At 42.3% G+C, this 12,231-nt stretch overlaps 1 protein-coding gene across 2 annotated transcripts in view; it reads left to right on the top strand.

The window, feature by feature from the left end:
- Positions 1-337: 337 nt before the first annotated feature.
- LOC124804697 (tyrosine-protein phosphatase non-receptor type 9) overlaps positions 338-12,231 on the top strand; it is a 794,886-nt gene continuing 782,992 nt past the window's right edge. The window contains exon 1 of one of the 2 annotated variants that reach the window (XM_047264951.1): positions 338-405. In XM_047264951.1, coding sequence (XP_047120907.1) covers positions 373-405 — 33 coding nt within the window. In that variant the 5' untranslated portion in view covers positions 338-372. Of the gene's footprint in view, positions 406-638; positions 660-12,231 lie in introns of those variants that run through there. The other variant, XM_047264952.1, reaches the window with a different exon arrangement.

Raw genomic sequence — 12,231 nt, 5'->3', positions numbered from 1 at the left:
AAAATCGGCACGTGCAAAATGTTGTATACTGTTTGAGAAGAATACGTTGTGATACCGGTGCTGTTCATTTGGAGGCGTTGCAGCCGCATCATGAATTTCATTGAACAGTGTACAGAAATGTACGATCCCTTAAAATGTTCGGACTACTGATGCTTGTGTGATTTAAAAACAAATTTATACTGCATATTATGTATCTTTCAGAAACATGTTAGCGTACGTCGATTAAGATTTACTAGCGAGCCTTATTTAGTACTGACTGTATATCGTTACGCTGCCGTCTTGTCAAACGGGAAAAGGAGGGGGGGACGCATCCGATGCGTGACAACAGAAGATCGCGAAGCGTTTGGTGTGTAGTAGTTCAAGATAGCCAACATGGCTGCTGCTCTGACGGCGGAGCAAGAGCAGGTGAGCATTATATGGAAAATTACAGCAGTCCTAACTAAAAGAGATCTTTTAGTTTGTGTCAGGATGGTTTTTATGAAATTGTCGTGTGTGCAGTGTTAAATTTATCGAAGAAAATCAATTTTATTTGTGGGTGGTCGTGTAAACATGTGCGAACAGTTCTCGACTTCAGCAAATGACAAGTGTTGTGATTTAATCCAGTTCTTGTTTTATGCTATAATATGTAGTGTTGCATGAAGTAAGTGCTGCAGATGACGGTAAGTACCCATGATACGCTTTCCAAGTATAATTTAAGAAAATAAATCATTTGTTTACAGTCGTAAATTACGGGTGTGCGTCCATACCAAGGACACATGGGAGTGACAGACGCGCGCGTGGTGTTCTATAGACCCCGGCACCTACGTAGTTCACTATATTGTACTTGAAAATTACTATTACTTGAGCAAGAAAAATATGTCAGATCTCGAGTATCCGATGCAGTGACCAAAACAAGTGGAATAGTACAGCTGTCAAAAAATGTTTTGTATGTTGCAAGCGTTTTAATCCCCGATCAGTGATCTGATAGCCTACTGTCAAATGATTCACAGTACTAAGATTTCCTCTTTCGACCAGCATTTAGCGTGTGTATTAGCAGGTACTTAAAAATACTTCTTTTCGCATTAGCAGCAGTATAAATATCTTGCCACACTCACATCCGGAGTACTTGTGTGTACCGCAACTGTTTATGTAGGTTACAAAACGTGTGGTAGAGACTGTGAAGGGTGTCAGTTATGATACCAACTACATTTTTAATTTTTATTCTTGTTATGGAACAGTTCTGCTTTCCTCTCTTAAAAAGAAAGAAATTCCGGTTCTGTTTACAGTGGCAAGGAAGCGGCATAATTTATATTGATAAATAGTGATACTTAAGTGAAATTAGAAAGAACAGCACATATGAATTACGTATTAATAGACCTATCTATCACGTTGAAAGCAATTTTATCATTACGAAATGCGTGTACCGAACACTGCATTGCACAGTCCAAAATCAGTCCCACTCGAAAAGATAATACAAAAATAGCCAGAAATGGCGCAAATGTTTACAAAATTCTGCCGATGTCTGGAATTGTAAGAAACAAATATGTGCCACTGGGTCGTCGATTCGCGGTGACGTTGAGATTTGATATGAATACTATCCCCGCTTGCGTATAGCCTACTGGTGAACTTGGGTACAACTGATGTATTAGATTTATTTGTTTTGGATTCCAAGCAGCTGAGAAGAAACAGAAAATCTGAATTCTTGTATGCAGAGGGGTATATTATGGGTGGGGCTACAGCTTGCTTTAAGCAAAATATTAACTGGTAATCAATCCTTTGTATAGACATTTCAATTAACCACGGATAGAAACGATTATTGCTATATATATATATATATGAAATGATGCAAATGCTTAGCTGACTTTATCGTCAGCGTCTCATGGATATGCAGCTTCTCGGCCTGGCAAACTAAGTTTCATTTGCTAAGATAGATCATGACAGAAAAGATGTTCGTCCAATGCTATTTTCATCCTGAAACGTCCTTTGAAAAGAATGACACATTTGCGATGTTCTGTCTTAATGCCTATGATTTATTTGTTTGTTTATCTACAGGGTATTTAGTATGACCTTCCATTACAGCTTCTACTGAATGGGCAATCAAATTAAAATTCTGAACAGCGTTCGTGGTAATACAGCTAATTTGTTGTATTAACCGTCTGTTTGAAATGACACGGTTCAATCCGTAGAGCGCCACGCCCCCTGGTGAACGTGTCACACAGTTCCATCATTTGGGTTCCGGTACAGGTCGATAAACAACGAACAATATCAAATTAATCTCAAACAGTACCGCATTGAATCTGTCTTACGTACATTTCGTCCATCTTGCCTGTCTTCAGAATCTTCAGAACTAAAAACAAAAACATACATTGCGTCTGTGTGATGCTGTATACTTCCATGCTTGATCGCGTTTTAAACTGAGACAGCACGGGAAAAGTTGATGGTTTATAAGGTATACGGCATGTATTGCATCGTGTAATGTACATACTTGCTCGTCATTTTTGGTACCGGTTTCGCTTCGTATTCGACAAGCGTCTTACGGCTAGTAATTGACAGTATGAACGTAAAAGTTGAGAAAAGTTTCTCGAAACTTACATTCATAATATTCCGTTGTATTCTAATGATTGCTGGCGACCAATTCAAATGTCACGGAAGCAAAAACTGAACTTGCCTGCACAGTGGAATATTAGAATTTGGCGACGGAGCTTCACTAAGCGTCAACTGCAGATTGCTCCAGCGTTGTGTTTGTGTCAGTAAGCAGTAAGGCGTCTGTGAAATTCATAAAAAGATCTCGTGCGGTAGCCATACCATATTAGTTATGATGGCCGAGTAAAGCACGCACACGTTGAAAAATATACGTTGTATGGTCTGTATCGTACAATTAGAAAGTATAAAAGGCACTGATAACTACAGAATACTCAACAGGTTTCTACACCCAGCAAAGTTGCGCTAAGAACTCGCTTTCAGGAAGACTAGAGTTAATCTAAAGTTCCAAATTGTTCAAATGGCTCTGAGCACTATGAGACTTAACATCTCAGGTCTTCAGTCCCCTAGAGCTTAGAATTACTTAAACCTAACTAACCTACGGACATCACACACATCCATGCCCGAGGCAGGATTTGAACCTGCGACAGTAGCAGTCGCGCGGTTTCGCTACGGTCGCAGGTTCGAATCCTGCCTCGGGCATGGATGTGTGTGATGTCCTTAGGTTAGTTAGGTTTAAGTAATTCTAAGCTCTAGGGGACTGAAGACCTGAGATGTTAAGTCTCATAGTGCTCAGAGCCATTTGAACCATTTTGCGACCGTAGCGCTCGCGCGGTTCCAGACTGAAGCGCCTAGAACCGCTCGCCCACTAAACTAAAGTCTTTCTGTGCTTTCTATAAATACTTCATGGTAAAAGTCAGGATGATTTCTTTGGAAAGTACGTGAAAGTTTTCGGTCCCCACCATCCCCATTTTGAACATGTGCCCTTCTCCCATAGTTCGCCCTCAGCGAGAGGTTATACCGAACTCGTCTTTTCCTCAGCTTGTTGCAAAGAGGAACTTCTTGAAATTTTGCGATAAACTCTACTGCGAGGCGTAGAAAGTGGGAAGCTTGCCCTACGAATTAACAAGTGAGAAATTGTAGCGCAAAATGGGAGAGAGAAAGGCAGGCGTGGTCTAATACTGCGGTAGCCTGACGAGATAAGCAGAATTCGTGCAGAGATAACGAACAGATTGTGTCTAGATTGACGTAAAGGACAGGCACAACTGCGCGAGCTTTCAGCTTGTGTGAACCGTACAGTTTGAGTAGCAGACGTTAATGACCGATCACAATAAGGTATCAAAATTGGAGATGGACACTTTTATAAATACAGAATAGTGATTCGTAGAGCTGAAGGAAAGAGGTGCAGATGTGACTAAAACTTCTGCATTCGTTAATAAATCGGATAAGTGGATCAGACAAATTTGCCAGCAATGTAGAGTATTCTGAAGTTGTGTAAAAATATAATTTAATCAACGAAGCTTCCATCTCATATTTCACTGCTCACACGGAGTCAAATATGTGCTATATTCAGTACTTACAGGTTTTGACTACTCAGTAGAGGTGCCATGCCGACCCGACATCACCGATTTCGTCCAGATTTAATGTACGCGCAGGGCTTGGCCAGAAATGAAAGTGACAGAAGTGGAAACTCCAGATCGCTAAGCGTTTAGGAAAAACAGGCATTTTTAGCGCCGGATGTCCCAATGTTAGCATAGTTCGCAGGCAATGGTTGGTGCAAAAGAAAGAGTACAGGATGGTAATCGGAGGGTGATGGGGTCGAGTCTCCATGCAGAAACTTTTTGTTATTTTAAATTTTTACTCTACTTGACATGAAAATAAACCGAAGTATGCTACGTATATTGTATTTATTGTGTTTAAAGGCTTGAAAAGGCAAAAATTTGGAATTGAAAATAAATTTCCGTGAAAGGATTGTAAGGCATACACGAAAATTTCAAATATAAAATTACACACTTTTATTATTTTACAGTTGATTTACACGTACTGGGGAAGCAATAATTATCTCCCCATTTTACATACGCCATGAATGCATTTTTACAATTTCATAGTTGTTTTAAAGTTTCCACACAAAAATAAACTTGGGGTATTATTTCTTTTTCCCTCTCGATGAAACGAGAGCGGTTCTTAAACTTTTTTCTCAAATTCTTTACACGAATATACGTAGAAACAGACGTCGCAGGCTGCACTAGCGGAGTGCATTTGGAGGGGAATCATTTTAACGCTACATGATGGCAATCCTCGATCTTGAAACACGATAAAAGTGTCTTATTTTATACACCCAGTTCTCGTGTGTGCCTTACGATCCCTTCTTCCTAGAGATTTACTTGCAATCCCAAACTTTCCTTTGCCTTTTCTTTTCACGCTTTTTATGATAATAAATAGAATCTTTTGAGCGTTATTTCGGTTCGTTTGCATTGTAAGTAACGTAAAAATTCAAAATAAAGTGTCTTGTTTGGGACTCGACCCCACGACCCTCTGATTACCGTTTTGCAATCCTTCCACTGCGCCAACCTGTGATTGGAAACCACACTAACGTTCATGCCTCGCCCGACCCGCGCCAAAACTATTATTTTCTGATCGCGTTTGGCCATCCGGAGCTACTACCACTTCTGTCACTTTCATTCTTGTCCAAGCCCTGCACATACCCCCTTGTCAGTTTAGAACACTCCAATAAGAATATTTTTCATCATCATCATCATCATCTTCTTCTTCTTCTTCTATCGTAGCGCTTAAAACTTCATTATTTTATGTTTGCGCTATTTCTTGGTTCAGTGAAGATTAGCTGTGATCCTCTCCTCGGATAACGAGAGTAGTGGTAAACCGTCAAGAACGGGCACTGTTCACTGCGAGATGTTTGACGAAGATGTACTGTGTCACTATTTGAAACCTAATCTCTTCATATGATCAAATACTGAACATTGAAGCTCTTGCTGGACGGGGTCCCGTTATCAACAGACCCTACCAAGCAAACTGACGCGGAAGTTAATGGCACCTCGGATTTGGATGGAGCTGGGCTCAAGTCCTGAAGATAGTTCGGAATTAGGTTTCCCTCTACTTTCCTAAATCATTTCGGGCCAACACGAGGACAATTTCCAGAATGAATTTTCACTCTGGAGCGTAGTGTGCGGTGATTTGAAACTTTTGGGCAGATTAAAACTGTGGGACGGACCGGGACTAGACCTTCCGCAGGAAAATGCTACGCCGGCATGCTATCCAGGCGCGACTAAAAGACCCACCTTTACATCTTTACTCCGGCCGTACGTCTTACTCCTATCTCACAAACTTCACAGGAATGCATAACATGCGGGACTAGCACTGCTGGAAGAATGGGGGGGTATTGTGGAGAATGGCTTTGTCACGGGTATGGGATTGGGTACTTAATTTTTTTTAACGAGGCCAATACCAATTTCCTCTCCCATCCTTGGCCTGCTGAGCTTAATACTCCGTCTCGAATGATCACAATGAGGCAGGACGTCAAACATTATCCCTCCTTCCATTTTACATCTCAACAGGAGTCTGTTGAATTCCTCTCCGCGAGACGAAACGTACCACGGCGCTCTGGCGAGGCGTGCATGCGTCATCGTGTGCACATTTGTGTAAATAAACATTCGCCTCCCGACCTTCACTTGTTATGCTTTGGCGGGACTTTTTGAGGTGGAGTATAAACTTACTGGCGGTCTAGTGAATGCCACCTTCTGTATTGCATCATCTTGACAGAACTCTAAAGAATCTGCACGGTACTTTGTGCTTGCCTTTGTCGACTATGTCATTACATAGTTTACTAATAATTCTTCCCTTACCTCCCCTGATTTCAATCGAAGTGTACCAAACCCATACAAGTGAATAGAATCGCCCACAATGTGTAGGAAAAATGCCAAAAGAGAGAGCTGTAAATGAAGTAGTCTAATAATTGCTGCATAGGGTCGCTGCTAATACAGGAATAGCTAACGTTTACTGGTTGTGATAATTAAAAATCAGCATACTCGGCATTAGTTGTTAAGTTATTTTGGTTCTAAAAGAGAACTGTCCTACAGCGTAGCCTGTAATTGTCATAAAAAAATTTTTGAGAAAAAAATTTGACGTTAAGGGTAATTCCCCATTTCAGTATTTACAGTGCCTGATAAAAAAATAAAAAAAAAACCTCCAGCATCGAGACGACATGGTCATATGTCCGCGTAACTTCGTACAATTACATACCATCGGCGGGTATGTGAATGGTCAGAATTGAAATTCTCTGTGACCGATAGAACGGAGTGTTAGTGTTGTTTGTGCTTGGTATTGTCACCAGGCCTTGGCGTAAATAGCGTCAGATGTTGAATGATCGCAGTGAAGGGCATGAGGGTGCGCCATAATCGTGTTGGACAGAGTTATCAGCATTATACCGAGTCTCAAAGGGACCTCATTGTGGGTTTCTGTTTGCCCGTCAGGTCGAATCGAGCAATATCCAGATTTGTGAGGCATTCTCATGTGACAGTGGCCAGATGTTGGACTGCGTGGGAACGTGAGGGCTGGCATATTCGTCGTTAAAAGTTCTGGCGACCACATCTGACCACCACAAGGAACTGAGGTTGTATTGTGCACCTAGCACATCGTAATCACATCTGCGACTACCGTCCGAGAACAATAATGAACTCCCTGCTACATTCTCTGTCGTCCCACAAATGGTTCAAATGGCTCTGAGCACGATGGGACTTAACATCTGAGGTCATCGGTCCCCTAGAACTTAGAACTACTTAAACCTCACTAACCTAAGGACAGCACACACATCCATGCCCGAGGCAGGATTCGAACCTGCGACCGTAGCAGTCGCGCGGTTCCAGACTGAAGCGCCTAGAACCGCTCGGCTACAGCGACCGGTTGCCCTCCCACACCATTGGTTGGAGACTAGCAGTAGCCAGAACAGGGAATTACCTTCTTATGTGAAGGTTACCTTTGACACCACATCACAGATGGCTGCATTTGGGGTAGTGCCGTGACTAGAAGAATGGACTGCTGATGAAAGGCGTTGTATTCTGTTCAGCAATGAGTCATGGTTCTAAAATACACCAGGTAACAATCGTCGACGAGTATGAAGTCGACGTAGGCAGAGGTATCATTCTTCAAATATTTTGGACATACACAACACTGTTACTCCTAGCGTTGTGGTGTGGGAGCCTACGGGTATGACTTCAGGCTGCGGCTTATTGAAGGAACCCTGATGGCGCATCTGTACGCTACGGCCATCCTGCGTCCTGACGTGTTACTTCTCATGTGACATTTTGCCACAGCACAATGCTCATCCACACATGGCCCATGTTTCTATGAACTGTCTGTGTGATGCCGAGATACTCCCGTGGCCAGGAAGATACACCAGATCTGACCCTCGTAACATGTTTGGGATCAGCTCGGACGTCGACTCCGCCTCAGTGCCATTTTGCAGTATATCAACGACCAGTTAAAATAGTTTTGAGCTTATCTCAAAAGAAGGTTGGAACACCTGTATGATACCCGTCCCAACCGAATCAGTGCTCGGATACAGGCCAGAAGGGGTGCGACGTCATACTGGTAAATGGATTCATACTGCCATCTTTGTAAATTTGACGACTCGATTTTGTATTCACTGAAATAACATTACATACCCTCTGAACGCGTGAAGTTTTGTTTCCGTTCCTCTTACCGTGCTGGATGGTTTTCTTTTTCCCTGTCCTGTACGTAGGAATGTCGAAGTATAAAAGTGAAACATATTGTGAGAACGGAGAACTGCAAAGTAGAATAGTGAAAATCACTGAAGGTTGGGGTATGCTGAGATCTTACAAAGAGGAGCTGAAGAATAAAGGTACATTAGGCAAAGAAGTGCGGAAGTAATCCTCGAAGTATAAGCATAGGATGGAGATGTTGGAGGAAGATCCGCAAAATGATTTTGAAAATAAGTATTATGGAGAAGGCACTACTCAGAAAATGCAGTTAATAGAAGGAGTTCAATTGTCTGAGAAATGTTGCAACGTTCGTAAGACTGACATTATACAAGTATCTTTTCAATTCGTGTCATGTATGGATGTTTCTCCTTTGCACTGAATTGTTTACTGCAAGATTCCCTCAGTTTATCCGTAATAATAATAATAATAATAATAATCATAGCAGTTATTCCGTCACAACAGAATGTCCAGCTTTTGTCTGGAAATTCAGTATTTGTAAGTCTGGAATATTAATCAAAGTTTTTAACTTCCTCGGCTTCCTTGAGTGTCATTCCAACACAGGGTATTATCATTATCATCAATTTGAGATCCACTGCTGGCTGTAGACCTTTAGCAGATTTATCAAAGTATTAGCGTCTTCAGCTGTACGTGTCCACGTGGTCTTGCATGTTTTTTCTCGTCATGTGTTCACCTTCATTTAGTAGGTTGCTTCGGTCTTCACTTATCACTTGGAACCCAGCCTAAACCTTTCTTGTTCTGCCTACCACTCATTCACTTTGCTATAATTTAGAGTCGTAATTACATCTTCCCCCTCCAGAGTTTCTTCGGTTTCCTGCACCACTTGTGTCAGCAGAGTGTGTGCGCCGTCTTTACTGACATCCTTGGCGACGGGAAGTTAAACTTAATCTTCCTTCCACGTGAGTGAGATTCCTGGTACATCTTTTGTCTTCCTGTTCTCTTTTTTTTTTTTTTTAATTTCCCTTCCACTCCAAGTAGTTCCCAACATGCATCTGTCCATTGCTCGCTTGACAAATCGTGAGGTACAAAGGTACTTCACTTTTACCCATTTTATGTCAATTTGTTGCACGGTGTAGCTACGCACAGGGTGTCCCAGAAATGTTAGGATAAACATAGAGGGGTTGTAGAGAGTGTCTCGAGGACCAAATCGAGGATCGGAACCCGTGTCCGGAAACGTCATCTAACGACGCTGCGCATCGTCGAAGCTATAGGCGCCGGCGGTCGTCACGAGGCCACCTCTTCGGCAACAATCGTGACTGTGCGCTGACGGGCCGTAGGCAGAACATCTCGCAATGTTGTTTGTTATACAGTGATCGCCACGATCACCAGTAAAGAAGATGGGGCTAACTGCTGCATAGACAACAGTGTCTCCTATGAATGCGAAGCTCTTTTGCCTAGGTGGACGATGGTTTCGGACACGGGTTTCCATCTGCAGTTTATTTTTGTCATGTATACCCAAAAAAGCTGGAAATTTTAGAGGGTTCCAGAAGAAAAATAAACTTTGGATGGAAATTCGTGTCCGAAACAGTCAACCAGTTTATTAGTGACTATGGTTCTTAGATAAATCAATAACTGACGCGATGGATGTTTTATGGAATTGAGGCGGAACCGTTAAAATATGTATAGCCTTTTACGGTAGTTGACAATTTCTTCGAGTATCAGTGAAAGTCGCAAACGTTTCGTGAAGCTGCTAGAACAGGGTCCTACCATCAATAAAAGTCTATGAGCTCACTCCCTGCGCGAACGTTAGGAAGAGCATCAGAATATTATCTAACGAGAGGTAAGTTAGAGAGGTGCTTACAACTTCAGTTGATAGGATTGTGTTGTGCCACGTTCAGGAAAGGTCTGTGAAGTTCGCGGGTTTATCAAAGACGACGTCAAATACTTGAAAACGCTTGCTTTAACGATTCCGTCTCACTGTCACAAAACATCCGTTGTGACAGTTATTAATTTCTCTCAAGTCCATGTGCCACGAATATACAGACACCCTCAGTTTTGGAATGGTTTTTGCATGAAAGACCGTAAGTCAGAACTGATAATACAGACTGAGTTTACGCCCAAAGCACTACAGAGATTTATATTTCGGTATCCTTCCAGTCGTTGTCTTCGACCTCGCTAGGCACAAAAACTCGTCAAGTGGTTGTAGTAATACTTTGTCACTGTGTATAATTTTCTTTTCGCTTTACGTTGGTTTGTCTCCGAAGCCGATCGATCTGCGCAATTTCATTGACGACAGTGTGGAAGAAGTAAAGAAAATGATTCTGGAAAATGGCAGAATCACCATCTAAGAGGTTGCTGACGATGTCGTTGTATACTTTCCCTAATGCCAAGCAATTATTTCGGATGTTTTGGAGATGAAATGTGTAGCAGCAAAGTTTGTTCCGAAATTATTGAATTTCGACCAAGAACGATGTCGCGTAGAATTTGCTTACGGATTGGTTAATGAAGTCGACAATGATCCAGAACTTGTAAAGAAGGCTATAACATGTGACGAAACTTGGGTATAAGGGTATGACGTCGAAACCAAGGCCCAATCGTCCCAATGGAAACTGTCTGAAGAGTCAAGATCGGAAAAAAAAACGACAGTTTCGTTCACGTGTGAAGGTCCTCTCAAAGTTTTTTTCGATTACAATGGGATAGTGCATAATGAGTTCCTGCCTTACGTTCTTACGGTCAAAAAGAAATACTACTTGGAATTTATTTGTCGTTTGAGTGAAGCAATCCGAAGAAAACGATCAGAAATGTGGCAAAACCACAATTGCCTCACGATAATGCTCCCGCTCACACCTCAATGCGCATTCGTGACTTTCTGGTAAGAAACAAAACCGTTACGTTGTCTCAACCACTGTATGCGCCGACATGGTCCCCAGCGACTTCTTTCTATTCCTGAGGCTGAAGAGAACCATGAAAGGACGTTGTTTTGCCACCATTGATGAGATGAAAACAAAATCGCTGAAGGAGCTGAATACCGAACGAAAAGTGATTTCCAGCATGTTGGTAGAATTCAGTGTGGTCCCCCGTTTGTTGTTTGTTCATGAGATGGTGAGGGTTACGAGGTTCACATCTTGGAGTGTGTGTATTTACCACACAACATAAAATGTCGAATTCTTTCGTTATAATGGTTTGTTTGTGTATACCTCTGGCACAGATACCCGGTGTAAATGTGTCGAAGTATTTACTGACCTAAAGAAGTCATTTCATATAAGCAGCACACCCAGCTGTTGCAGGGAAAAGAAGGGAACCAGCGGAAAATGCTCCTGTCCATGTTCCTCTTTAAAAGACTATGACAGAAATATGGAGTACCATTTTCCACAGTTCTCAACCCGTATTCTTCACCAAAAACTTTGGCATGCAAATCATTTGCGCATCTTTGTGCTGAAAAAGAGCTGCAGAGAGACAGTGATGGTGAAAGAAGAGAGGTGGTAGTGAAAGTGACGGGGGGAAGGGGGAGAGAAAGAGAGAGAGAGGGGGGGGGGGGGAGAAAGTGTCAGCGAAAGGGAAAGATGGAATACGACAATAGTTCTGCGAGGCAAAGTAAGAGGAGGTACTGATAGTGAGAGTCAATGGCAATGAAAGAGAAAGAGAGAAGGATGGCGATACAAGCAGTGGGACGAAAAGGGAGAGAAGACGGTATAAATGAGAATTACAGATAAGTCGGGACCATACACAAGCTTGGTGTTGAAGGGGGGGGGGGGGGGGGGGCGCGTTATCCTCCCAGACCAGCGAACTTTGACATGTAGTTAGTTATAGGGGAGGGCGCATTTTGGACCGAAATTTTAAAGGCGTGAGTATATGGAATAAGTTGAACCCCCTCCCCCTAAAATTTTTAAGCTGCCAAGGTATGGTGGAGACAGAGACAGAGGCAGAAGGAAAGAGGTTTGTAGAAGTAACATTTTGTGCAAGGTAACATATGAATCGTTCCTTACAGGATGCGTCGCCCTGTTTTTGAAACTAAGAAGTAGAAGGTCCATACCCAAGGACCATATGTCTATAAGCGGAGAAATGCGCCTATTTACGG

Source organism: Schistocerca piceifrons, chromosome 7 (assembly GCF_021461385.2).
Source record: "Schistocerca piceifrons isolate TAMUIC-IGC-003096 chromosome 7, iqSchPice1.1, whole genome shotgun sequence".
NCBI classification, from domain to species: domain Eukaryota; kingdom Metazoa; phylum Arthropoda; class Insecta; order Orthoptera; family Acrididae; genus Schistocerca; species Schistocerca piceifrons.
The sequence above is the reverse complement of the archived record's forward strand: the minus strand, read 5'-3'. Positions and strand labels throughout refer to the sequence as shown.